Source organism: Sciurus carolinensis, chromosome 13 (genome assembly GCF_902686445.1).
Source record: "Sciurus carolinensis chromosome 13, mSciCar1.2, whole genome shotgun sequence".
In the NCBI taxonomy this organism is placed as follows: domain Eukaryota; kingdom Metazoa; phylum Chordata; class Mammalia; order Rodentia; family Sciuridae; genus Sciurus; species Sciurus carolinensis.
The window spans coordinates 3,906,939-3,934,517 of record NC_062225.1 but is presented as its reverse complement, the minus strand read 5'-3'; the positions used below and the strand labels follow the sequence as shown (position 1 = coordinate 3,934,517).

General features: G+C 55.0%; 1 protein-coding gene across 2 annotated transcripts; it reads left to right on the top strand.

Annotated features, from left to right (window-relative positions):
- The first annotated feature begins 848 nt into the window (after window positions 1-848).
- Fbln7 (fibulin 7) lies at window positions 849-25,846 on the top strand. 2 transcript variants are annotated; one of them, XM_047523104.1, is made up of 8 exons: window positions 849-1,183; window positions 12,330-12,489; window positions 16,077-16,247; window positions 17,698-17,823; window positions 19,946-20,095; window positions 20,665-20,802; window positions 22,829-22,967; window positions 24,416-25,846. In XM_047523104.1, the coding sequence occupies exons 1-8, from the start codon at window positions 1,109-1,111 to the stop codon at window positions 24,786-24,788; spliced, it is 1,332 nt and encodes a 443-aa protein (XP_047379060.1). In that variant the 5' UTR covers window positions 849-1,108; the 3' UTR covers window positions 24,789-25,846. The 2 variants fall into 2 exon arrangements, with proteins under 2 accessions (XP_047379060.1, XP_047379059.1); XM_047523103.1 differs by having other exon boundaries at window positions 12,330-12,501.
- Window positions 25,847-27,579: the final 1,733 nt, after the last annotated feature.

Below are 27,579 nucleotides of genomic sequence, written 5' to 3'. Positions count from 1 at the left end.
TCTAGAGGACTGTGAGAGATACCAAGACCGAGAGAGGATGCCAACCTTCCTTTCTGGCTTCCAGCAGAAAATCTTCTGAATCCCTTCCTTGAGCTCTTGAGCTTAATGAAATGTGGGCTGAGGAGACAGATCTGGGGCTTGACCAGACTTGGCATGCACCATGAAAGACCTCTGCGTTGCCTTCAGAGAACCTTCTTCCAGTAAGAGCTAAGTCATGTTTTCTAGGGGCTTAGGTGAGAGGCCCCGGGATGCAGGGGACTTGGGCCTGCACATGTTTGTCCTTCCCAGCAGTTTCCTATTCCGCCTTCACAATGTCCTAGAACCTGGCCTCTAGTTTAAACTGTTTCCCCGTCCCTTTGGAGAATCCAGTGGAAATGAGAAGGCTGTCGACTCTTGGTTTCTCTGTGTGCCCTTAAACTCCCAGTAGCGGCATTTAGGGAATACTAGACTCCTCATGCCAACTTGAGGAAGCCCATCACCTGTTCTCCGAGAGTCGTGGAGAACCGTGTCCTTGTTGGGGCCGCGAAGGAGGACCGACCTAGATTCAGATCTTCGCTCTGCTGCCTGTCACTGGGTGACATCAGCCTCAGTCTCCCCGATTGGGAAATGACAGTCGGGAGTGGACCAGCCCAGGGTGGGCTGCTGGTCTCCGGCACGAGTGCGGGCCCCGGAGGCCCTTCCCCACGAGCCCTGAGGATGCCCGCGCGCGTCCTCGGCGTGGCGCCCGGCCTCCTCGGGGCGCCGCGGCTTGGGCGCGCTCCCAGGCGCATTCCTGGCCGGGCAGCCCCTCCTCCCTCGGCCTTGGCCAAGGGGCTGGCGCCTCCCCGCCTCGCCCGAGCTGTCTCGTGCCGGCGGCTGCGGACGCTGGTGGCCGCGGGGGCTGTGGGGTCCGGCGCGCCGCGCACCTGGCCCCGAGACTGCGCCTCGGCAGCGCGGCGGCCCGGCGGCGCCGATCCCCGCGGGCCGCGCTGCGCCCCGCGCCTCCCGGGTCCCCGCGCGCCTCGCCGCTCCGGGTTCTGCTGGGGCGGCTGCGGCATCGCCGGGACAGCTGGGCAGGGGAGGCGTTGAGGGATCTCCCTTCCCAGACAGCGAGGTTCCGATTGGCAAGATGGTGCCCCACTCTTCGCGCGCGCTCTTCCTTCTCCTGCTGCTCCTCGCCTGCCCTGCGTCGCGGGCTTCCCAGGTCAGTGTCCCTGCAGCTCCTCTCCCTGTCGGACTCGCAGGAGAGGCGACGCCGAGGCGGGAGGGATCGGCTTGCCACATTGCACTTGGATGCTCGGGTGGGGGCTTGGAGCGCGTCTTGGGCTGGGCTTCAGTGTTGGGAGAGAGGCGCAGAGTCCCCCATCTGTCATCTCAGATGCGTCGCGGGCCAGGCGCCTGGAGGACCCGGGCGGGTCTAGCCCAGCAGTTGGTGCGAACGCGTCGGTCTGCTGGAAGAGGGCTCCGCGTGAGAACCGCCGTGGGAGGAAGGTTTCTCCCGGGTTTCGGAGACATGAGTTTTCCCTGGGTCTCCAGGAGAGCTCCCGGCCACCCAGTTAGGTTAGAGTGTCCCCGCCCTCCAACCTCCGACGTTTACATTTCCGACTGGAACATTCTTAGCACCATCACACCTTAACCCCCCACAGAACTTTCTCAGTCATTTGGCGTTTCCAAGGCAGAAAGCTGGGAAGTTTCTGAGGTCCCCGGACTGGAACCTTCCAGTCTTCGAACTACATTTTCTTCCACCCGCAGAGGGGCACTTTGCCCTCTCCTTTTTCTCTTTTTGCAGTTTATGTTTGTTCAAATCCCACTGGATTTGTTTACTTGGTCAGATTCACGTTTACATTAACTCTTAGGAACTGGTTTTTAAAGTCACAAATGCAGATAAAAATGCATCTTATTAAGGTGGACCTGGAATCTCCGAGTTCAGAGCCAGCATCCAGCAGACAAGACTATCTTGGGCTGTCAGAGATTCCTTCCCTCTGCCAGGGGCCTGACTCTGGACAGCCCACCAGCCACCCAGACATTGCCAACAACAGCAAACAGGGCAGTAGTAGGCGGAGGGAAGCCAAGAAGTCTGAGGGAGGATGCCATCAGGATCCTTGCTGGCATCTTCCAGGCCCTCCATCCTTGGAGTAACCAGGAGGTGGGCCACGCCCATTTTGCAGATGAGGGAACTGAGGCCCAAGGAGTCTGTGACTGAGTCAGGGTCACACGGCCAGGAAAGAGTAGTGTAAATCCTGCCTCCCTTGTGAGACTCCAAGCCTTCCTTGCTTGCAGACTCTTACCTGTACTCTTTGCACTGGGACAATATCTTTGGGCCCAGCAGACACGCCCTGGGCCACCTAGAAGCCCCCTGGAGTACAGGAAGGGACTCCAGGCAGGGAGAATTTGATTCAGATCAGTCCTGATGATGCTAGTGCCACAGGTGGTGTGTAGGCATCTCAGGAGTCCCTCAGCTGCTAGGCAGCCAGAGGCCCCATTTGGGGCCACAATGAACCATCCCCAGAGTCATGGACTCTCCTACCAACTTCACAGATAAAAAACAAAATCCGCGTCCTGAGCCCATCCCAGCAGCGCAGGAGGGTGCCCCCTCTCAGGGCTCCCCAGCCCTGGCTGTGCTGGGGGGGGCAGGGTGTACAATGAGAAGCTTGGAGCCCAGCCCTGCATCCCCTGATCTTAGCAGCTCGGGCACATGCCTGCCTCCTGAGAGCACCTAGGAAACAGGTGAGACCCAGGCAGCTGTCCCATGTGTGCAACTGCTGCTGGGGCACTGTGCTCAGGAGAGCTGGTCCTGTCCCGGCCTTGCCACGTCCAGCTGTCTCAGAGTCCTTATCTCTAAAGCTGTAGGAGCACCTGACTCAGAGGCAGGGAAGCCAAAGGGACCGTTCGCAGATGCTCACGTCAGTGTTCACAGGGTCTGCGCCCCCGCCCCTCCTCCACTCCAGCCTGCCTGGGCAAGCCTGCGGGGAGCCACAGGGAGGCCTCGGCCCCTCGCTTGCTGGAGTAAGCATTACCTGGCTGCTTCTCCTCTTTCAGATCTCTGCTCAGATAAGCACCGTCTGCCAAGACCTTCCGGGACCCGCTCCCTGTCCCTGCATTTTCTATTATTAGGGGAAGTGGAGGCGGCTTTGCGCAGGTCTGGAGCAGGCATCCCGGGCTGGACAGCCTCCCGGCTCTGCTGCTGGCTCCCTGGCTTTCCACTGCCTGCCTTTTGTGAGCACCTCTGCCCTGAGTCAGTTTTGCAGGTGTTTTGTGACTGGTTGGTGGAGAGGGGTTGGTTTGCTGGGAGGCAACAGAGGTCAAGCCACCAGGGGACTCCGCACAGGGGGCTGTGTCTCAATGCCGGGCCGTCTTTTCTCAGGAAGAAAACTGGCCTCACTGGGGAGACAGGAGCCACCTTTAACAACCCGGGTACCTCTCCCTCTCCACCCCAGAGGCTCCGGAGAGGGAGCACGAACTCCCAGCCCCTCCTGGCCTGTGAGGTGGAGATGTTAGGATGTTGCAGAGGCTTCCCCCTCCCCAAACCTCTCTGACATGGGTGTGTCCCAGATTCCACCATGACAGGTTTATTTTTTGGTCCATCATTTTTTTTTGGGGGGGGATGCGTGTACAGGGGATTGAACCCAGGGTGCTTAACCACTGAGCCACATCCCCAGCTCATTTTTTTATTTTTTATTTTGAGACAGCGTCTAGTTAAGTTGCTTAAGGGCCTCGCTAAGTTGCTGAGGCTGGTTTTGAACTTGCGATCCTCCTGCCTCAGCCTCCTTAGCTGCTGGGATGACAGGTGTGTGCCACTGTGCCCTGCTGCTCCATCACTTTTTACAGTTAAATAAAAACAAATACTTTAGTGTTCATTTCCATTATTTTAACCATAGGACTATGGCAACCATGCCCCTACAATTAGGATACAGATCCGTTCCCACCCTTCATAGTGCCCTCTGAAAAGTCACACCAGGCCAGCCCCTGTGACCATCAACTGTCCTACATCGCCTCAGGATCAGCTGCACAGTGTCCTAGTGATAGGATCAAGGCGTGCAAAGCCTTTTGAATTTGTCTTCTTTAACTCAGTGCACCTGAGCTTCGCTGTGTCCTGGGTCCCTCTGTAGGCATGGAAGGTGTCCAGCTCACCCGATGCACAGCGCCTGCCCACGGTGCCATTTCCAGTGTGGTCAGTTGTGAGTGGAGCTGCCGTGAACATTCGCATACGGCTTTTAGTGTGACTAAGTTTCCATTTCTCTTGGGAAACACTTAGGAGTGGAATTGCTGGGTCATTTACATTCCCACCCGCAGTGCCTGAAACGCCCAGTGCAGGCTGGGGTTGGCCTGGCATGCCTGAGACCTGGGTTCAAAATGGGAAAAAAAAGACCCTGCTGCTTTGCGTCCTCATCAGCACTATGGTCAGGTCTGTTCGCTTTTCCCGAGCCAATAGGAACGTAGTGGTGTCTTGCTGTGGTTTTTTGTTTCCCCAATGATTAATTATAGGGGGCATCTTTCATTTCACGTGCTTATTTGCCTTGTGAGCCGTCTATTGGGTGAAACACCTGTTCAAGCTTTTGTTGTTGCTCAGGCTGGCTCTAAGCCCTAGCTTCAAGTTATTCTCCTGCCTCCATTTCCATGTGACTTGGACTACAGGCATGCATGGCTGTGCCCAGCTTGCCCCTTTATTTTTTGTACCAGAGTCTGAACCCAGGGGCATTTAACCACTGAGCCACATCCCCAGCCCTTTATTATACCTTATTTAGAGACAGGGTCTCACTAAGCTGCTGAGGGCCTTGCTAAGTTGCTGAAGTTGGCTTTGAACTCGAGACCCACCTGCCTCAGCCTCCTGAGCTGCTGGGATTACAGGGATATGCCACCCCTTTATTTTCTAGAATAAAGATTTTAAATTTTAACAAAGCCCTAGTTATTAATTTTTTTATTTTTATGGATCAGGTTTTTGATGGTCAAGTTCAAGAACTCTTGACCTAAGGTCAGGAAAATTTTCTTCTAAAATGTTTATAGCTTTGCATTTTTACTATGATCCATTTTTAGTGACTTTTTTGTTGTTGTACTAGAGATTGAACTTAGGGTGCTTAACCACTGAGCCACATCCCCAGCACTTTTTTGTATTTTATTTAGAGATAGGATCTCACTGAGTTGCTTAGGGCCTCACTAAGTTGCTGAGACTGGCTTTGAACTTGCAATCCTCCTGCCTTAGCCTCCCAAACTGCTGGGATTACAAGTGTGCACCACTGCACCTGGCTTTTAGTGCTTTTTAAAACTAACAGGTGAGGTGTATATGGATATATGCTCGTTCCAGTATGATCTGTAGAAAGATTGTTGAACTCCCATTGAATCTTCTCAGCAGCTTGGTCAGAAATCAATTCATCATACATGTATGAGAATATTTATGACTATAACCTTATTCATTGAGAAGGTAAGTCCTCCAGCTTTATCATTCCTTTTCAAAAAGGTCTGGCTATCCTAGTTTCTCTGCCTTTTTTTTTTTTTTTTTTTTTTTTCTTTTTTTGCAGTACTGGGGATCGAACTCAGGGCCTTGTGCTTGGGAGGCAAGCACTCTACCAGCTGAGCTATCTCCCCAGCTCTGCCTTTTCAGTAAAATTTTAGAATCAACTCATCTGGGGTCTGGGGTTGTGGCTCAGTGGTAATGTGCCTGCCTAGCATGTGTGAGGCACTGGGTCTGATCCTTGGCACCACATAAAAATAAATATATAAAATAAAGGCATTGTGTCCATCCACAACTGAGAAATATTTTTTATAAAAGAATCACCTCATCTGTATTTACAAAAGTCCTACTGAAATTTTTATTGGTATTCCAATAAATACAGAATATTCTCTCAATTAGGAGAGAATCAACATCTTAAGAATATTGCATCTTCCACAGTTGTGAACACAGATGTCTATTTAGATTTTATTTGATTTGTTCCATCAGAGTTTTTTTTGCTTTTAACTCAAACATGTTTCATCAGATTTATTGCTTATTTTATTTTTGAAGCTATTTTAAATGGGATTTAATTTCCAATTGTGTGTTTCTAGAAGAAGCAAATCCAGCAGGTTTTCCTGTGTTGTCCTTATGCCTTACAACCTTGTGGAACTCACTTATCAGTTATAGGGAACTTTTTTGTAGATTTCCTCATTTTTTTAATGTATACAATCATATGGTCTGTGAATATTGTGGTTTGATGTTCCTTCTATATATTCTGTGTGTCATTTATTTATTTATTCAGTCTTATGAACTAAAATTTTCAGTACTACATTTAGGAGCAGCGCGGACAACCCTGTCTTTTTTTTTTTTTTTTTTTTTTACTAGGGCGCTGTACCACTCAGTGACTCCTCAGTCCTTTGTATTTTATATTTTAAGACAGGGTCTGGCTAAGCTGCCCAGCCTGACCTTGAACTTGCAGGCCTCCTGTCTCAGCCTCCCGAACAGCGAGGATTACAGGCATGTGCGCTGCACCCAGCCACAGCCACCCCACATTTCTAAACGGTTGGTCTCCTGTGGAGACGGATGGACACCTTCCAAGTTCACTTCCGGGGTCCTGAACCTTTTGAGCTGTCCATGGTGGCGCCTGCCCCGTGCCGTAGCGGGGTTCTGCAGCGGCCTGAAAGTGCTGGCTGCCTGTGGTTGCGAGCAGGCCAGCGGAGGGGGAGGCTGAGGCAGATGACCTGGTGTGCTCTCTCCTACTGACTCACGTCCACTGAGCTCCCAGGGAAAACCAGTGACTCCGGCCAGAGCAGGATCGTGACCTATTCCCCAATCTGAGGACGAATGAGAAGAGGAAGGGTGGCAGAATGGGGCCAGCGTGCCCCGTGGCCTGGACCTGGCCCTGGACTTGACCCATCAGTAGCAATTGATGGCAACTTGGTCGGGCTGCCAGGACCGCCAGGAGTGTGGTTGGGATAGACTGTTGGTCACTCGGGAGCTCAGCTCTGATGAGGGGCGTCTGCGTGGTCACGGCACCAGAAGGGACTTGATCTCTAATCGGTGGAGGTGAACTGGAGCCTTGGAGTCTTTCGCTTGCGCAGAGCTAAGGCGGGTACATTGTGAAACAAATATGCGTTGCCCACGGTGACCCTGGTCCTGGGAACACAATAGAAAAGGACCTTAATTTTGGTTTTGAAAGGGCAGCTCAGCATGGTCCACTGCTGAGAGAGGCCTGGCAAGGCCCCAGGTGAGCATGGTGCCTGGACCAGGGCTCACGGGCAGCAGGAAGCGAGAGGGCAGGGGCTTCGGATCGGAAGAGCAGAGATGGCCCTGACCGCGTTCCATTCAAATGAGCACCCAGTGTATGCTGGGGTCCCATACTCAGCGACGAGGTTCTGGTTCTCAGAGACTTATTTTCTGCTCAGGGGCTGCACAGGCCAGGGGAGAGGTGGCTGGAGGGGCATCAGGAGATGGAGGACCAGGACCCTCTCTGCAGGAGGCACACTGGGGTCTGAGTCCTGGCCATGTCGCTGTAGCCAAGAGATGTTCTGCCTCCTCCCCTGCAGATTGGGCACGTCGGTGGCTCCCAGGTCCTGGGCTGCCCTGAGCATTAATGAACCACACGTGTGACGTGTGGTTTGAGTGCTGGCTCTTGGTTCCCACTATGACTGTCATCGCTCCAGTGACTGTTTTAGGACACAGACAAGAAGGGACAGGGGTGTGAATATAGAAACATGAGCAGCCAGCGTGGTAGAACTCAAAATGCTCCAAGCACCCCAGGGCTCAGAGCCCAAAGGGGAGGCTCCAAGGGTGACTCTGCGTCACTAAGCCTTGGTGTCCTGGGGTTTGGTTGACACCAGCGTGGCTGTAAGCCTTAAATCAGTAGCCTTTAAATGAAAGAGATCACCCTCATGGTAACACGGGTGGGCCTCCTGAGAAGACGCAGCCCCCGCTCCCCCAGAAGGAAGGGATTCTGCCCTCCAGGCTGCCTCTGGGCTGGAGCTGCATCATCCGCTCTTGCCGGCCTCCAGCCTGCCAGCCCTGCAGCTGTGGGCCGCTTCCTTTGCTCCCCTCCGCCTCTCTGTGTGGTATGTGGCATGTGTTCAATGTGTGTTACACACTGCACGTATTTACATGATGTGTGTCACATGCCTGTTACATATGGCATCTATATGAAGCAGACGTGTGGTGACTTCTGTTGTGTGTATTCCTACCGTCTGGGCTTCTCTCCAGCACCCTGGCTAAGGCGAGGGCCCTGGGCCGCCCCCCTAGTGAAGCTCTCTCACTTCCCCATGCATCCGCTTTCCCTGCGCCCCTGCGTGGGTGCTGGGGGTCACTGGGACGAGGGAGCTGAGGAGCTGTAACCCACCTCCGGCTTGGCCTGAAATAAAAATCAGCCCTGGAGAAAGCCACGCCCCCTGGGTGAGACTCAGGGCACGTCAGGCCCTGGCTAGCAGGCGCACATCTGGCAGCGGGCGCTTCCACGGACCTGAAGACATCAAAACATCGGGGTTGCCCTTAGCAACACGCTGACCTCACGCATAGCTGTGGCTTAGGCAGCCCCTCCGAGTCCAAGGGGTCATCTGTGGCCATCTGAGGTCCTGGGCTCTCCTACCACAGGGGAGACCAAGCCTGACACTGTGAAGGAGACCCTCTGGAGCCACCTCCCCACCCGCCCCCAAGCACCCCTGTGGGCCTTCGGTGCCCCTCAGGGCCACAAGAGCAGGCTCCAGGTCTTGAACTTCACTTGTGAACTCAGTTCCAACCGCACAGGCCCCTGGCTGGGACGGGAAAGGTCAGGCCTACCAGGGTGTGCCTGGGGACGGGGGAGCCGGGTGCCACCATGGTCTTTGGTTGTGTCCACCCCTGGCCTGCAGGTGGGGTCTCAGGGTCTGTCGTGCCTCTCCTGGGGGCTGGTTAGTTCTCACTGCAGGGGGTGCGTGAGCTCTGAGGAGACTTCCAGGATCTTCTGGAGTGAATATTGTGGGATTGGACGGGGGAGGATGGACTAGGAGTCTCCTGAGGAGGGTGGTGGATGGAGTGTTCGGGGGACCTCAATGTTCCCCAGAGCCTCAGAAGCCCCCCACAGCTCAGCACTGACCTGCATCTTCCAGAACCTTCTATGTCACCTCCACCCAGCCTGGGGAGAGCCGCGTGGGTGATGCCTGCTGTTACTTCTCTAACTGGTTTGCATACTGCAAACACCGTGCTGGTCTGACCAAGCACCCGCCGTTAGAGTTTCATACCAGAGATGGCAAATCTTGACCTTTTCCTCCTCAAAGACGGAAGAATTCACTGAATGTCTTTCCTTGATCCCGTTTCAAATAAGTTACTACTTCAAAGAAATGGAGGCTATTCTTCATTGTTTATTGTCCATGGCAAAAGCCAGAGAAGGAGCCAAATGTTGAAGGAACGGAAACTTTTTGAGGGGATCTCTTTAGGGAAAAGATTAGAGGGAAGAGGTCCTGTAAGAGGCCGTGGGAGCGAGACCAATGTGAGACCTTCAAGTCCCCTGGGTGCAGCCCCCTCCAGGTTGTGGGGTCCTCCCTGGCCAGGGGTTGACCTTGGCCTGGTCACAGCCCTGGTGAGCTTTCCCACCAGGGCAGGGGTCTGCTGTGCTCTGGAGCTGGAAGCTGTTGTTTTACAGTTGGGGTTTGAGACCCTGTGTTGGAAAGGGACTCCCCAGGGCGACAGGCAGATGCGCTGCAGCCTGTACCCCCGCCCTCACAGCCCCCTGGGGCTGACCCCAGCAGGGCTGCGAAGGCCATGAAGGCAGTGGCTTGCTCTGGAGTAGCAGCTCCTCATGGCTCAGAGGGACGGTGGCAGGGGTCATGGACACACAGGAGCAGAACCAAGGCCCAGGCTGGTGGCTGCTCTGCTCAGCGACAGGACATCACCGTCAGGCCAGCACAGAGGAGAAAGAGCTGAAGCAGAACCGGCACACGTTCCCACTGCCCCCACCCCAATGCTGGAACCCAGTGAAACACGAACAGGTTTTCTCTGGTCGTAGGACAGGTTCTTTGTTTTGATGGGCTTTTCCTGTTTTGCACTTGATCTTAACCCAAAGCTGAGAGGCGGTATGTTAGCACCAGCCCAGGAGATCCTTGAGCCTCTGGACTTCCCTCTGCGAGGGGACCTGCGGCCCTTCCGTGTCCCCGCTCGCCTGGGGTGCTGCCTGAGTTTGCTTGGTCATGAAGGTTTTTAAGATTTTCCAGTTGCAGCGGAGGACATGAGTGTGTCTCACCCCTAATGGCCATCTCCGGGAAAGCAGCTGGTGTCCCTGGAAACAGCTGTGCCTGGAGCCAGGGGCACTGAGGTTGGAGACACTGGCTGGGCTTCCCTCTTCCCCTCCACGTTTTGGAGTGTACCTCACTGTCCAGGTTGTGGGCAGTGTGCTTGCTCTTCCCAGCAGAGCCCTTGACACTGAGTTCTCTCTGCTTCAAGACGGAGTCCTTCCACGTCCACCAGGGCAGTGAGCCCTGTCCCAGCTGTCCGGGCCTTGGCCAGCGGGAGCCGAGAGGCAGCTGCCTGCTGCTCAGCAGGGCGAGGGTGTTCCTCCACTGGCTTCCCTGCCCCCACTGCCCAACCTCATGTGCACACGGGTTAGACTCTGCCGTGGGGTATCGTGGACCAGGCGTATCACTCCTTCATGCCAATTCACCAATAAGGCCATTCATCACATGGGGGCATGTGAGAACCAAAGAGACAGCCCACCAGGCGTGGGGAGGTCGCCCGGGCAGGGGCAGCTCTGCTGCTCCTTAGCCACACCACCTGGGCTGAGCTTGCGCGACTCTTAGCCTCCCTGTCTTCATCTAGGAGATGGAGACAAACGGCCTGGCAATAACAAACCCGAATGGAGACTGCCTTCTCCCAGGGTCGCTGCCAGCTGGTGGGCGTGCTGGTCTTTCTGAAGAACTTAGGTGTCGGTAAGCTGTGAGGTCCTTGACAGACAACTGACGTACGGCCGCGGAAACACCCAAAAGCAGCCCTTTTCTCTGTAGGAGGGAGGTGATGTGGGAACTCGGGGCTGGGCAGGTGGGGACTGCAGGAGGTGGCCGTCAGTGCCCAGCCCTGCAGGGGAAGGACTGGGGCTGAGGGAGCAAACGAAACTTCTATTCCTGGCAACACACGTGGGGCCGGGCCTCATCAGGCCCTGGTATGGGGGGCCAGGAGCCCCTCTGGATTAATGAGTTCCAGGGGCCCTTGGCAACACGACTTTGACAAAAGCGTCCATTGAAACCAGCCATGAGTCATCTGCCTGGTGAGAGCAGCAGGGTGCGGTGGCCTGGCAGCCTCCCTGGGAGAGCAGCATGGCTGCGTCCACGTGTCCACCATGGTGGTGTTCGGTGGGCAAGGCTGGCAGCCTCCCGGGCAGCAGAGGTCTCGTGCCTCAGCTGCCCAGCTGTGCTGCTGGCTTTGCGACAGTTTCCTTTAAATCATAAAATACTCTATGGACAAAAAATTCAGTATAAAAATATAAATCGATACATAAACTCATCCCTGAGACTAGCTGTCATTGTCTTCTTGGCCTAGCTCCTTTCCTCCCAGCAGGTGACAGTCAGGTCAGATGAGGCTGCACTTTGGCACACGCTGCCCCAGCTGCACGTGCAGGACCTCAGAAACCAGTGGCCCAGATGCCAGGCCCCCCACTCAACCTGACTCACCCTCCCGGTCTCTCTCCCACATCCCACAGGCTGAGGCAGGAGGATCCTGAGTTCAAAGCCAGTCTCAGCAACTTAGCAAGGTTCTAAGCAACTTAGTGAGACCCTGTCTCTAAATAAATTTTTAAAAAAATTAAAAGGGCTGGGCATGTGGCTCAGTGAGTAAGCCCCCTGGGTGCAATCTCTGGAACAAAAGGAAAGATGTATATATGAGAACTGGACGTTGACTTTCATGGAATGCCTCTTTAACTGTATTGAGTTTTTTCTTATTTTCCCTGGTGTACACACACACACACACACACATGCAGATGCATCCATACTTTTTTCTGTGGTACTGGAACTTGAACCCAGTGCCTTGCATACAGTAGGCAAGGACTCTACCACTGAGCTACATCCTCAGCCCTTTTTACTGTTTTTGAGACAGGGTCTTATGAAGTTGCTGAGGCTGGGCTGGAACTTGTGATCCTCCTGCCTCAGCCTCTTCAGCTGCTGGGGTTACAGGTGTCCTGGCCCTCACTCGGTTTTTGTTGAGAGGTGAATTGGGCTTTGATACATGTGCATGGGGGTGTCCTCTGGTGCCCTAACCTAACAGATGTTGCTGTCCAGGGGGAGCACTGGGCAGAGAGGGCACCTCAGGAGGCCACTTCCAGATGGTGTTTAACAAGCAAGGTGTGGACCCTGTGTCTGAGGATGTCTGGAAGCCCAGAGCCAGCACCGAGTCTGAGCCCGTCCTGATGGGTGGTGGGCTCTTCTCTCCCCAGAACTGCCTCAGCAAACAGCAGCTCCTCTCGGCCATCCGCCAGCTGCAGCAGCTGCTGAAGGGTCAGGAGACCCGCTTCGCCGAGGGCATCCGCCACATGAAGAGCCGGCTGGCCGCGCTGCAGAACTCTGTGAGCAGGGTGGCCTCAGACGCGCCCCCAGGTGGGTCCCCAGGTCAGCACCGCTGGGGCCTAGGACCCACTCAAGCGCAGGGCCTGCAGTCCTGTCCCCTGGCGAGCCCTGGACCGCCCTCCCTCCTCCCTGCCTCACTTCCCTCAGGGACACATCTAAACCCTGCTGGTGTGCCTGTGTGAGAGCGTGTGAATGACTCTGTGTGTGTGTGTGTGTGTGTGTGTGTGTGTGCACTAAAACGTCCACTGTCTCCCCAAGCCTCCCCCCTCTTTCCTCTTGCACCCTCATTCTGGGTTCCATAGCCACCGTGCTCCCTGCGACCCTGCAGAATTGCCACAGGTGTTACTTTCCCGTCCCTGGGAGAGCAATGGGCTCGGGTTTTGCTGTTTTTTCTTTTTTTCATTTAACGAACATTTATTTTAAGTACGGGGATGGAGCTCAGGGCCTCGCACAGGGAGGCAGGCGCTATCGCAGAGCTACGCCCGCCATCCTTCACCGCTGCTCTCTGCAGTTTTAAGTTCACAGCTCAGTTGCCGGGAAAGCGCGGGAGCGCGTCCCCCGCCGCGCATGCGCACACCCCTCCGCCCGCCCCGGGGCGCTGCGCTGTCCGGGGGCTGGCTGCACGCTCCAGGACGGACGCGGCCCGCGGGTCTGTTGAGGGGGCAGTCCTCCCTCTGCGCCGGGTCGCGTGCTCCTGGGTGAGCCCGCGCGGTCCTCCAGGCTCAGGCCAGAGGCCGGCGGGTGGGTTCGTGGCTACAGGACCCGGGGCGGGGCCGGCACAGCAGTGGCACCTGCTCCCCGCAGGCGCGCCCACCCGGGGCTTCCCGCTGTGCAGAGGCTGTGCAGCAAAGCCAGAGGCTCAGCGCAGCGCCCCCGGCTTCCCGGGGCTGCAGGGAACCTGCCAATCCTCCCACTGCCAAGGCACGGTGAGCCCCCGCCCTCAGTGGGTTCCACACCCCAACTTCACGGGGCAGAAAGGGCGTCCTTCCTCCCTCCCCGCGGGGAAACTGAGGCCAAGAGAAATGGGTTAGCAGCCTCAGGTCCTCGATCCAGTGATTTTATTTTGTCCTGCTGAAGGCTGGACTCCACAGAGCCTGTTTCACGCGATCGCAAGGAACTGCCTGCAGGGAGCACTTTATAAATACAAAGCGCCCTGCCCGGGTCCCTGTCCGCTAGACCCAGGGGAGGCAGCTCTGATGACTTCATGGGGCCCCTCATCCCCAGCTTGGGGCTTTCTTCCCTGAGCCAGGTTAGGTTTTTTAAAGTGGCAAGTTCTCTTTGTAAAAAGTTGCCGGCATGTACTGTGTGTCTCACAATATGTGTGTTGGATGCAGTGCTGGGTGCGGGGCCAACCCGGTGACAACTCCTTCAGGATCCTGCTGCTGGGGGGTCCCAGTGGCTGTACCTTGGGAAGGCCAGACACTTGCCCCAGATCCAATGGCCAGTCCTGGGGAAATCATCTTCTGCTTTTTTGTGGGGACCTGGGCATTTGCTGGGAGCCAGCAAGAACCATTGATGGTCTTGCTCTCTGGCAGCCACACCATGTATACCCGTCTTCCCAGCCTCTCTTCACAGCGGATCAGTCTCAGGACTCAGCCAGGTCAGCTGTCGCTAAGCTGCGGAGATTACTCACCTGCTGACCTCATTCCTTGCACAGTAACCTCATTCCAAAAGGTGCAGGGAGCTCATGTGGCCCCGTAGACTCACCAGGACATGCTGATACAGTAAACCAGTGAATCAGCCCAAGGGCTCCTCCTCATCCCCACTAGAGCAGTGGTCTTCAGCTCCCCTTGGGGAAGTGATTGCTGATTGATTTTTACCTAATTGGAATCCATTCATTCCTTCCACCCACGTTTATTGAGCAACTGCCATGTGCCAGATACTATCCAATCTATTTAGGGGCAATTTACCTGTCAGTGGCTCCTGCAGGTCATTTTTATTTCTTGAGGGTTTCGTTTTGCTTTTTTTTTTTTTTTCTTCAGGACTGGAGATTGAACCCAGAGCTTCTTTATCACGGGGCTACACCCCACATCTTTTTATTCTTTATTTTGAGGGTCTCAGTCACTTGTCCAGGCTGGCCTTGAGCCTGGGATCCTCCTGCCTCAGCCTCCTAAGTCACTGAGATGATAGGCGTGTACCTCCACGTGTGACTCTTTCTTGAGGTTTTTAAAGATTTCTTGTTCCCAAAGAGATCCTACTCCTTTTCCCCCTAAAGTAGCATCACTTTTTTCAGCATGATAAAGTCATTTAAAATGACTGTGAGGTCATTTGTCAGGCTTGGGTAGCACCCTGTGGGCCTGCCGGTGTCTGAACCTAAGCTCCCTCCTCTTCCTTTGGAGTTTTCACTTCTTGCAGCTTCGTTACAGGCAGCCGCTGCCAGGAACTCCCCGTTAACCAGGGACCCCTGCGGTCCAGCGGTCAGCTCCTACCTGCCTGCCCCTCCAGGCTGCCATGGCTGCTCCGTGAAGAACCCTCCCCAGGTCTGGCCCAGGCGGGGCACCAGGGCAAAGCTGTGGTGACAAGTCTGAACCCCTTGGGCTTCTCGAGGACTGGGCTTTGTCCATCCTGGTCGTCAATATAACCCACGTGCCTGACCTAGTGCCTGGTGCACAGGGAGAGCCCAATACCACCTGTTTTATCCATTCACTTGTTCCAGAATCTCTTACAGACCCTTCACTAGTGCCAGGTACAGTGCAGACGCCGGGGACAGAGCAGGGACGCAGGCCAGGCTGCATTCTGATGGAGAACACAGACAGCAAAGGTGGGAACAACCCAGCCGTGGAGGACATTTGGATGGTGGCAAATCTAAGGAGGAAGTCAGGGGAGCTGTGGGGCAGAGGTGCCCTGGAGGTCGTGGCTGACCATGGTGGCCAGGGAGCACTCTGAGAAGTGGTAGCATTTGAGTAGCAGCCTGAAAAGCAAGAAGGAGCCAGCTGGGAGAAGTTTTGTAGGACATTCCAGGCAGAGAGAAGAGTGGAAGCTCAGGCCTGCAGATGGGGCAGAACCCAGCCTGTTCAGGACTTAAGAAAAGCCAGTGAAGCCAGGTGCAGTGGCGGACGTCTGTAATCCCAAGGGCTTAGGAGGCTGAGGCAGGAGGATCGCAAGTTCAAGGCCAACCTCAGCAACTTAGTGAGTCCCTAAGCAATTTAGTGAGAGCCTGTCTCAAAATAAAATAAAATAAAATAAAATAAAATAAAATAAAATAAAATAAAATAAAATAAAAAGGCTGGGTATATGGCTCAGTGGTTAAGTGCCACTGGGTCCAATCCCTGGTACAAAAAACAAAGAAGGAGACTGTGAGCTGGAGCTCCCTCAAGCAAGGCAGTGAGTGAGTGGCAGTGAGGGGGCGGGGCGGTCACAGCAGGCGGAGACTGGCCCTCTCTTTGGGCTCCCAGGCCCGTGGTGCACACTGGGTGTCTCTGAGCCCTGTCCCCACCTTTCATCCCACAGGCCTCCCAAGAGCTGCTGAGAACTGGATGGGAGCTAGCGTCTGGAGTGCCCGTGGGGCACCCAGCCCTCAGTGGACACTCTCAGAGGGCCACCTCCTGTGAGCCAGGAAGGTGTCTCTTGGCGGTGGCCGGGAGCAGGGCTCCTCACCCTTCCTTTTCTCCTTACAGTTTCCTGCCCAGCTCTGAACGCCCCACCAGATGGCAGGAAGTTCGGAAGCAAGTTCTTGGTAGATCACGAAGTCCATTTCACCTGCAACCCTGGGTTCCGGCTGGTTGGGCCCAGCAGCGTGGTGTGTCTTCCCAATGGCACCTGGACCGGGGAGCAGCCCCGCTGCAGAGGTACGCCCCCTCGACACGCTGGCCTGGGCGCCTGGGCGCGCACAGCGTGGGTCTGCTGGATAGGAAGGGTCGCTCCTTGGGACTTTCTGCCTGATTCTTTAATCATTCCTGGACCACAGAACAGGGGTAACAGGTCTAATCTGTGACCTTGGCTCCAGACCTGGACTGATCTCTCCGCATGAGTTTGCCAAACCCTCAGAACAAGGTCATTTCGTCTTGCTTACAGGGAAACTGAGACCTTGAGGTAAGGTCACACAACTGGGGACACTCTGACCCGAATCTTTGTTCCTCTTATCAGTGTGAGGGCAAGAAGCCACCTGTGCTTGAGGAGGACAAGAGGAAGGCACTGCAGCGGCTGCCCTGTTCTGGGGCTGCAGTCTGCTGTGACGCTGTGACGCTGCAGGAGTTCTCTGGGGCCAAGGAAACCCCTCCGGTGTCCTTGTGTCTGTAGACAGGCTTGGGAGAGGGCTTTGGGGTATGGGAAGGCAGTTTGTGCTAGTTTGAAAACAGAACTTCTTGATATAGAGAAAAGTGAGACTTGGAATGTATAACTTGTTGGTTTTCCAAAAATCTGTGGTCATCTGGGTGCTGTGGTGCACACCTGTAATCCCAGTGGCTCGGGAGGCTGAGGCAGGACGATCGCGAGTTCAAAGCCAGCCTCAGCAACTTAGTGGGACCCTAAGCATTCATCCAGACCCCATCTCTACATAAAATAAAATAAAATAAAAAGGGGGACTGGGGATGTGGCTCAGTGGTTAAGAGCCCCTGAGTTCAATCCCTCGTTTAAAAAAGTTTAAAAAAAATCTATAGTCAAAAAAATTATGGATCAGTCATTTTCAGACATTCATGGGACATCAGAATGTCCATGATGTTAGCCAAAGAGTTGGAGGGGAGACATAAATTTTACATAACAAATGGCCTACAAAAGTGGAGGACTTTCTGCTGTTTTCTGTGTGGTGAGTTTCTGTGTTGCTGTTGTGTGTGTGTTTGAGATGGGGTCTCGCTTGTCGCCCTGGCTGGGCTGGAATCCCTGGGCTCAAGTGCTCCTCCTCAGGTTGAGTTGCAGACCCCAGTGGTTTCTTCCTCTGTCCACTCAGCACTGTGAGACCCCATGTGGGGAGCCACCTGCAGCCTGGTGCTCTGAGTGTGCCCCATGTCCATCTGGGCGGGGCCCTGCCCTGGACGTCCGATGGCCGTCAGCCTGCACCCTGCGGTGCTGACGAGCCCTCTCATCTCCCCACTTGGTCTCTGACTACCTGTGGCCAGAGTTGGGGCGCTGGCTGCAAACTCAGCCTCCAACTGCACCCTAACTGCTCCAGAGGCAGCCTGCCCAGCGCTGCAGCAGAAGCTCCTTACCCCGGGGCTGTTTCTCATGGTTAGGAAGTTAGTGCAGGACACTGCTTTTTGATTTAGAGGTAGGACTCACACGTATGTTTGGAAATCATTCTAGAGATCAGTGAATGCTCCAATCAGCCTTGTCAAGATGGCGGGACGTGCGTCGAAGGCGTCAGTCAGCACAGGTGCATTTGTCCCCCAGGAAGGACTGGGAGTCACTGTCAGCATCAGGCTCAGACTGGTATGTAACTCTCGTGGGCTGGTGGCACTGCTCCACTGCAGGGAGGTGAGGTCCCTCGTCATGGTCACCAAGCACACATGTGTCAGGAGCTCAGCGCCCCCCAGAGAAGTGGGCCTCTCCCCTGTGGTGGATATCCATATTCCCTCCAGTTCCCTAGGGTGGCCGCTCTTTCATGTAACCCAGTAACTCCCCAGTGGGAACGTGGTGGGGAGGTGGCACTGTGGCCACTTTGGCTCCATTGGCATTTCTTCTGCCAGCAGAAGCCTTTCCATCAAACATTCCGTCATATCCTAAAAAATGAGCAGTTACTGATGTAGTTCAAACTATTAAAAGCTCAATAAGCAGACATTTGAGTAGCAAGTCCCAATAAATTCCCAGCCAGAGTTCTCAGGAGCCACACAGTGGCTGGTTTTGTACATGGCAAGAAAACCTCATGACAGGGACCTGTGGAGAATGGACAGGGTCTCTACACTCTGCTCAATCAAGACTTCTATTAAAAAAAAAGTCCAACCCAAAGATGTCCTGTTCCTTTGCCAGAAAACCTGGCATGTTCTGTCTGGGTGTCTTTGTATGGGGGATCTCTGTGGGGGAAGGGCACTGGTGGATGGTGTCCAGTCAGTACTTGGTGTCCTCCCACTGGACCCAGCCCAAGGTCAGGTTTTTGTTTTTGTTTTTTTTTTTTTTTTTTGGGTGCTGGGGATCGAACCCATGTCCTTGTGCTTACAAGGCAAGCACTCTACCGACTGAGCTATCTCCCCAGCCCCCTCAAGGTCAGGTTTGAATACAGCCCCCAGGGATTTGCCTCTCACTGTGCCGACTGGGCTCGGGAGTCAGCCTGCCGGGTGCTTCCTCCGGGGGAGCCCAGGGCCCCTGTAACTCCCGTCCTGGGACTGATTTCTGCGGAGACGGGGGAGGCAGAGGCTTCTTGGCAGCCCCACTGCCTCTGTTTACAAACCAGAGGAAAAAAGAAACAACCATCACCCCAATTATGCTGGTCATGATCACTGAACCGTTCTACCCACCCACCCCTTGTTGAGGTTTCTTCTGCTGTGGGACCTTCAGGCCATTGGTCCCTCAGGTCCAGTGGCCACTATGAAGTATCTGTATGACCGGAATCCTCACCAGGAAGGGGAAAGAGGCAGTTAGTAGGTACCTCTGAAGCCAGCTCTTGTTCTTACAGTGTCCATGAATGGCCAGCAGATGCCTGAGCTCTTGCTCACCTGCCCTGAGCCTAGAACCTCCTTTACCTTCCCTTCAGGGGGCCTGTGTCTTCCCAGCTCCCTGGGGGGAGCCTCTCCAATTACATTTTTTTTTTTTTTTTTTTAAAGACAGGTCTCACTATATTGCCAGGCTGGCCTTGAACTCCTGGACTCAAGTGAGCCTCCTGCCTGTCTCAGCCTCCCAAGTAGCCAGAACTACAGGCATGCACATCAATTACTTTTTAAAAAAATCCATTCACCTTATTTTAATTTTGGTAAAGTATAAATGACATTTGCCATTTTCATCATTTTTAAGTGGACGGGTTTCAGTGACATTAAACACGTTCACATGGCGTTGCTGCCATCGCCAGCCAGCCATCTCCAGAGCTCTATCACCGGGCAGAACCGGAATTCTGTGACATGCTCCCACGTCCGCCGCCATCCCCGTCCCCTACGTTCTCCCCTGTGCCCTGGACAGCAGGGTGCCCCCTGTGAGTGAAGTCACCGCCTAGGTCGTCCTGTGCCTCCCAGGAGTCCTCCCATTACTACATAAGAGCTCCAAATTCTTTAAAAACCTTCAAAAATAACATTTTCCTGATAAGAAAAGCAATCTTTTTGGTAACACGTACACACACCCCAGAAAGTAGGGGCCCAGGGTTTTAAACTCCAGCTGTCATTGTCGTCCTTGGGGGGCTAAGTATTCTTTAAAAGGAAGGGGGACTTCGCACCTGGCGGGCCTTGGTGGGGGCAGGTCAGTGGCCTGCGTCTGCACGCGACGTCGGGCGCGCCTTTCCTTCTCTACTGCAGAGGACGCGCTGGGGAAGGGCCGCGCCGGGGCTCGGTGCTGCTCCCGGGCGCTCCGTAGGGCTGGGCCCGCGGCAGGTGCACCGGCCGGCACTGAGGAGTCTTTTCTTTCCCCGCAGCGACCCCCGAGGAGGAGGACCAGAGCGACGTGGCCGACGACCCCGCCTTCAGCCGCGCGCCGCGCTGTGCGCAGGTGGAGCGGGCGCAGCACTGCAGCTGCGAGGCCGGCTTCCACCTGAGCGCGGCCGCGGGCCGCAGCGTCTGCCAGGGTAAGCTGCTCGGCCGGACCGGCACGGGACAGGGGCGGGGCTCCCGCGAGGCCCGCCCCCCGGAGGGGGAGGGGCGGGGCGTGCCGGGTCCCCCGGGCTTAGCCTGACCACACCACCGACCTTCGCCAGCCTCGCCCGGTTACCGAAGTTCCTTCCCCAGACCACTCAAGTCACAAGTTCGAATCTGAAACTGGGTCACTGGGTGCTCACGGGCTCATTTTACAGCAGTAGAAAGGAGACCCTTTTACTCCAAAGATGAGGGGCGCTGGGATGGGACTGTGAACTCTTGGTGGGGGTGAGCGGTGAGGAGCCATTTGCCACCCTACAGGGTCTCCCAGTGAGTCCGCAGCCTTACACAGAGGCGCCTTCAGGGTCTGGCACGTCAGGTCCCTCTCTCCCCTTCCAGCCCCATGGCTCTGCCGAGAGGCAGAGCGGACCTGCTCCTCTCCCCGTGCTCTGCTGGGACCTGGGCTCCGCAGCTGCCCCAAGCCAGCAATACCTCTGCTGCTAGAGAATGGGCCGTCCTGGGTGGTGGCTCCTGAAGCCGTAGTGGGCACTTCTCTCCCCAGATGTGAACGAGTGTGAACTCTACGGGCAGGAGGGGCGCCCCCGGCTCTGCATGCACGCCTGTGTCAATACCCCGGGCTCCTACCGCTGCTCCTGTCCCAGTGGATACCGCACCCTGGCTGACGGGAAGACGTGTGAGGGTGAGTGAGACTGCAGCAGGCTAGTGACCACGAGTAGTCACGAGTAGTACCATCTGCACCTGGTCACCAGCTGCCGCTGCCACTCATCCTTCCCTCGACCTCACAACCAGGAGTCCCCTTTAGGGAAGTCAGTGTCTCCCGTTCATTTGATCTTTAAAAACACCAACAAAAGGGCCTCTCAAACCAGAGGAAATGAGCTGCTTAGCCATCCTAGAAAGTGGTCTCTTCTGACCTTGTGGGAGTAACTTTTTCAAGGTTGGGTCATTTCCTCCCACTTAGCAGTGCCTTCAGCTGGGGCTGGACCCAGAGGCAGAACAGCCAGTCGGTCACTTCTGATGTGCAGTCTGGAGAAACCCATGAGATTCCAGGGCTCTATGTGGGTTCTGCCAGGCCACCCCTAAAAGGCACAGTACCTTCCAGTCACCTGCCTTAGTGTGGCCAGACCCACAACGCTGGCCATGATCAGGAAGGTGGAATGCCCAGGAACTGCCCTGGGAGAGGTTCGCAGGGGACATGGAGGGTGCGGAGGGCTGGGCCCAGATGGCCGCGGGCAGGGATCCTGCGGAGGGGCAAACACCCATCTTCCAAGCCAGAGGGCTGGGGCTCCAGAGAGTCCAGGCCAGTCAGCCTCCTGGAGTGGAGTGGGTTGGATGGGGACATAAACAGGACATAACTGGCTCAGGCTTCACCCGTGCTGAATCCTGTCCCTCAGGAGTGGCCCCCTGGGAGTCTGGGTTGAGTTTTCTGAGGCTGATTCCAGGCGCGGTGAGAAGGGGTGCTTACCAGGCAGGTGGGGGTGGGAGGCCCCGAGGGGGCAGGGAGGATGCGTGTCAAGCGGGGGTGGATGGTAGTCCTTGCCCCAGACGTGCCCCGGGGGCAGGGACACACCTACAGCAGGTCACCTGTGATCCGCCTCCTCAAGTGTTGACATTAATAGAACAGATGGTCCAGTTCTGCACATCAGCTCACAGTCAGACATGGTAGTCCCCCTTGTCCATGGAGGATGCGTTCCAAGACCCTGGCGAACGCCTGGTGCCAAAGCTGGTACCCAGCCCTGTATACACCATATGTACAAACCTATGCTCGATTGCAACTTACCAGTTAGGCACACTAAGAGAGTAACAATGAAAACTAACAGTAGAGCAATTATTGAAATATACTCTTATAAAACTTATCTATAACATGAATTATTTCTAGAATTTTCCATTTGCTATTTTGGCCCATGGTTGACCGCTGTTAACTGGAACTGAAGAAAGCAAAACCATGGCTGGGGTGGGGCTGCTGTACCCCCGGGCTCACCCTGGTGCCAGGCCCACAGCTCTGTGCTACAGGGGCCTCTGGGGAGGACTGGGTCCACAGGTGTAGAACAACCTCACACTGGGAGGACGGGCAGGTCTGCTCCCCTCTGCCCTCTGTCCCCAGGGACACGGCACACTGGGGGGAGCCCCGCCCGGTGCCAGAGGGCTCCTCCGTGGGCTGACCTGGGCATGTGCGGGCATAGGTGGCTCCCTGCTGACATCCTCCTGGGGCTCCCCTGCAGGGCTCAGAGGAGTCAGTCTGTGGGACTAGAGCAGAAGGGGGTCTCCAGGAAGCCACCCCCACCTGTGCCACAGTTTGTGAAGGCCCACGGGGATTGCTTAGGATGGGGAGGTGGTCTCCAGCTAGGTAGCCTCCCTGGGTGCCTGTGAGGAGAGCAGAGCATCTTCCACACGAGAGAGGGGATGTCTGCACATGCAGGGGTGAGGCCGGGAGGAAGGTTTTTCTGAAGATTTGAACCTCAGCATGCACTGACCGTCATGGAGGCCTTCAGGCCGAGGGAGGGAAGGAAGACGGCCCCCAGGGCGGGTGCTCTCCAGCGCAGTTCTGCAGCATTTCCACAGGCCCCGGCTGAAGCGTGCTGGTATTTGAGAGTTCCCCTCGTGTGGGGTGCCGCAGTCAGTGCCTGCCGGGCCTTGCCTGTGGTTTGGCGATGGAGGGAAGGTGGGTGGGGTGGATTTTTACCCTTGGTCTGGGTCCTGTATTTCAGATGTTGACGAGTGTGCAGGTTCACAGCACGTGTGCCCGCAGGGGACCACCTGCATCAACACCGGGGGAGGCTTCCAGTGCGTCAGCCCTGAGTGCCCTGAGGGCAGCGGCAACGTGAGCTACGTGAAGACTTCTCCCTTGTGAGTACGGCCGGCGCCACCCACAGCACCTGCCGCCTGCAGCCAGGCTCCCCCCACTGCCCAGCGCTTGTCATGGGGCTGGACTCCTCCTGGAGGTTCCTGGGGGAAGGAATGGCTGGGCTATAGGACAGATGAGGGCCAGGGAGCCGGGCGTCCAGCCTCTCTGAGCTCCCTTCCCGTTAGGGTTGCATTCAACACTCTGCTCTGGTGCCCAAGAACCCCGCTTGCCACCGTGAGAGCAATGCACCAAGGGTCCCTGCCACACAGAGGGCGGCAGCACTGCAGCCAGCCAGGTGGCAGGGCCAGGGAACCCTACCAGAGGAGCAGCTGCTGGTGGTGTTGCCTTGAGAACACCCAGAGCAGCCAGGTCAGTTTGTCTGACTCGACTTGGAAGACAGTCATTTTCTCGTAACCACGGAGACTCCAGTCATGTGATTCCCCACCTTTGTATCACGTCATCTGCTTCTCCAGTGTGCTGGATGGTTCAGTGCCCAGAAAACCCAGCTTTTAAACAGTAGAATTGGTTTTAAGAGTTGGGAGATGGACCTTTAAGGGGAATAACTAATACTAAGTTACTAAGTACTAAGTACCCACAGTACTAAGTACTTAGTACCTATTACTAAGCACCCACACTCTCAAAAAGAGATCCCAAGAGCCCTCACAGCATCTTTAAGATGCAGAGAAGTGACTTCATAAGCTTGGTTACTTAAATTTCTCTTTGAATTAAAGCGGAAATTAGAAGCTGCAGGAAAGTGTGTGGCACCAAAGAGTGACAGTCACAAAAGAGAGTGAGGACACCAGGACCTTCTCAAGGTTAGGGATAGGGAACCTGTCCGTTGTGACCTCCGGGGACATGAGATTAACAGCTGGTTGTGACACTTGACCTGCGTGATCATGATGATGCAGAATGCCAGACACTAAGACAGAGAAATATCGAGAACATTTCCACAGGACCCTGATTCCAAGTGGTTAAGGAAGTCAGGATTTCCTGCTTCAAGAATAACTGTTGTACTGGGAAAGTTCACGTGTGGTGTCCCATGCTGCAGGACACTGCAGCCAACTATGGAGGTCCCTCCATGATGGGGAGAGGTCTCTGCACCTGCAGAAGGGGGACCTGGTTTGAACTCATGTTGCTATCATTATGAATCTTCCCAGGCTGTGCTTTTTCTCAAAAACTATAAAAATAGCACATATACATATATGTACACACACACACATACACATACACGCACACACAGTCAGGAGGGCTCCCAGGACTGGGAACAGATGCAGAGTCCCTTCCCTGGTCATGATGGACACCAGCCATATTTACTTGCCTGAAGCTCTGGAGCTTCTGGGTGAGGGGCCCACAGCTGGGGAGGGACCCTCGTGACTTTTGCAGGAGGGCAGGTGGGGGGACCCTCCTGAGCTTCCCCAAGTCTGACTGTTTCCGTTTGCCTCTGCTCCAGCCAGTGTGAGCGAAACCCCTGCCCCATGGACAGCAGACCCTGCCGCAGCATGCCCAAGACCATCTCCTTCCATTACCTCTCCCTGCCCTCCAACCTGAAGACGCCCATCACGCTCTTCCGCATGGCCACGGCCTCCGCCCCCGGCCGACCTGGGCCCAACAGCTTGCGGTTTGGGATCGTGGGTGGGAACAGCCGTGGCCACTTTGTGATGCAGCGCTCAGACCGACAGACAGGGGAGCTGATCCTCGTCCAGACCCTGGAGGGACCTCAGACGCTGGAGGTGGACGTTGACATGTCAGAATACCTGGACCGCTCCTTCCAGGCCAACCATGTGTCCAAGGTCACCATCTTTGTGTCCCCCTATGACTTCTAAGGCCTCGGGGGGCTGGGGGTGGAGATCTGGGCTGATTCCTCTCCCACAAGGCCTCAGCTGTGGCCACTGACTGGGACAGACGTCCTCTCCCCTGCCTCGCCCTGCCCTGTTCACCCAGGCACAGCCGGGTGGCCAGGAAACTACACTGCCACGTCACACTTCTTCCTGCTTTAAGGCTCTTCCTTTAGACGATGTACTTTCTCAGACCTGTTTTTTTCAGAGGCTGGGCAGCTTTTCAAGGTGAATGGCATTGGGTTCGTACCAGCTGGGGAGGGGACGCCTAGGTGTGTGTCTGAGCTCGTGGTCACCATTCTGCATTGTTATTACAAGCCTTGCTAGGAACAAAGTGCATGCGGCTATGCTGAGGACCCAGTGGCCCCTGTGCGCTTGGTGGGGGTCGTTCCCTCCCACCCGCAGCCTGATGTCGTCCCCACTCCCTTCTGTGGCGTCCTGCCAGCCTTCGTACCAGAGAGCTGTGGGAGGGCCTTGACCCCACCAGATCCTTCCAGACCAAGGAACGGGTCTTAAAGCATGGGTTCTGCCTGAACTACTTTCCTTTTGAGAAATCGCGTCTCAAAACGCAGCCTGGTATTATAGCTGAGGAAATAAAATCTATCGCTCCCCCCTGCTCATCTGACTTCTTGCTGAGCACGGGACAGCCCGGTTCCTTCTGGGAGGGGACAGCGGGCGCTCTTCCTGTCTGGGTTGGACAACTGGAATAAATGAATAAGAGAGAAAGCACAAGGCAATGTTTGGGTTTGGTCCACCAGTCTGAATTTGTCTTGGCCCCACGAGTGACTGGAAGGACATCGGCCTGGACAGTTTAGGAAAATGCTCCCCTTGTCATGGATTCCGTGGCTTCCTACTTCTGTGGAAGAACCGAGGGGGCGATGCCCTCCAGGCAACTGAAGCAGGAAGACTGGCCAGGACAGAGGACGGGTGGAGGGGGGCCGTTCCGTTAAAACCCAGAGGCCAGTGGGGCTGCGCGGAAGGTCCAGTGCATGGTAATTTACTGGTGAGTTTTCCTCACACATATTTTATTTAAAAACTCTTTGATCTGGGCATGGTGGGGCCCACCTGTAATCCCAGTGACTCAGGAGGCTGAGGCAAGAGAATCCCAAGTTCAAGGCCAGCCTGAGACCCTGTCTCAAGAGGAAAAAAAAATACAAGCTGGAATTATTTTATAAAATTGTAAAAAAAAAATAAAAAATAAAAATGGCAGCTGGGAATGTAACTCAGTGGTTGAGCACCTCTGCGTTTAATCCCCAGTACTGCAAAAAAAAAAAGAAAAGAGAGAGAGGGAGAGATGGTGCTAGCAGAGTATCATTAGTTTAGCAATCAGGCTTCTTATGAAGATGGTTTCTGAGGTGGTCTATCCTTGTTTTATTTTGTGGGACAAAACATGAGACATGGTCAAGAGTTGCCTTTGAAATTCTCCTTCTCCGACGGGCTCAGCGACTTGGCCGCAGTCTGAGGACAGAGCAAGGGTCCGAAGTCGGGCTTTTCTGGGTTGTTAGAAGACTGATTAACCATCATCCACAGCCTTGGATTTTCAGTGGTGATGGGATGGGTCAGAAGCCCACATGCCAACCAACCAACCGTGCAGAATACCAGGCAGGAGTCCTGGAGCCCGCCACAACCTGCAAGTGAGACATCCCTGCTCCTTCTTCCTGCTGGGGTGGGGTACCTGGGAGGGACAAGCCCTGGGGGGTGGTCTGGGGGTCTACTGAGCAGGTGCCCACCTAAACCAGTACATGATAAGTTTGACGCCAACCAGGCCCAATCTAAAGCAACCATTTCCATCACCAAGACTGGTCCTCATCCAACCTGCTTCCCATTTATGAGATCACTTGCTAAGCCCCAGACCCCGGCACCAAGATAGGAATGTCCGCCTGCCTGGGACTCCTCCTCGTGGGTTAGAGCTGGGATTTTCCCTCAGGTAATGTCTCGTCCTTCACACCGTGCTGGTCAACTTCTCGCTACTGTGACGATGTCAACTCGTAAGAAGAAAAGGGTGCTTTGGCTCACATTTTGGAGGTTTGGGTCCAGATCAGTTGGCTCCACTATTCTGGGCCTGTGGTGAGGCTGCACATCATGGCAATAGTGCACGGCAGAGCAAAGCCAGGACCAGGGTCCCAAAAGCCCCTCTCAGGGCACCTCCTGGCTGGCTGTCCCTCTTCCTGATGTCACCAGCCTTGATAATTACTGCACAGCTCCCTTACTTTAGGGTCAAGCAAGGGGCTAGTGCCACTTTCTTCATTTATTAGCTGACATAGTTTATAAAGAGGAACTTCCTTTCACCATTTCTGTGGTTACCCTGAGGTGTGGTTTCTATAAGAAAGGCAGGATAGATTTTTGATTCCCTTTATTTTCCAGCTTTCAAAATGAGCCGATCCCCGGCATCTTTGCAAGGGGACCAGCGAGAGCTGTTTTCCGTGCGCTTGGCTCACCGCAGCCATGATCTTCCTGCTGCTTACGCTGTCCACGCTTGGGAGCTGCTTCAGTTGGTTATTCCTTTTGACATGACCCTACTCGTCTTGCTTGTTTCCTAGTTATTTTGTGGGACAAGATGTTTCCAGCACATCTCCCATATTTTCTCTCTGGACCCTGAATCAGCCATTGCATTCCCAGTTCCTTAGAGGGAAGGGGAGGTAGAGATGAGGATCTCCGTGGAGGTGCAGGTCAGTTTCTTGGCTATCCTGGGTACAGCCCAGTGAGCTTTAAAAAGTTTTATTGGTACTTTTTAAAGATAAAACACTATATGAGTTTATGCTGATTCTTCCAATTCAAT

What these genes read in the sequence shown, in the direction of transcription:
- Fbln7 (XM_047523103.1), top strand. Translation starts at nt 1,109, where the DNA reads ATGGTGCCCCACTCTTCGCGCGCGCTCTTCCTTCTCCTGCTGCTCCTC. An exon ending in CTGCGTCGCGGGCTTCCCAG is followed by an intron (nt 1,184 to 12,329) that starts GTCAGTGTCCCT and finishes TTCTCTCCCCAG; the next exon opens with AACTGCCTCAGCAAACAGCA. An exon ending in GCCCCCAGGTGGGTCCCCAG is followed by an intron (nt 12,502 to 16,076) that starts GTCAGCACCGCT and finishes TTCTCCTTACAG; the next exon opens with TTTCCTGCCCAGCTCTGAAC.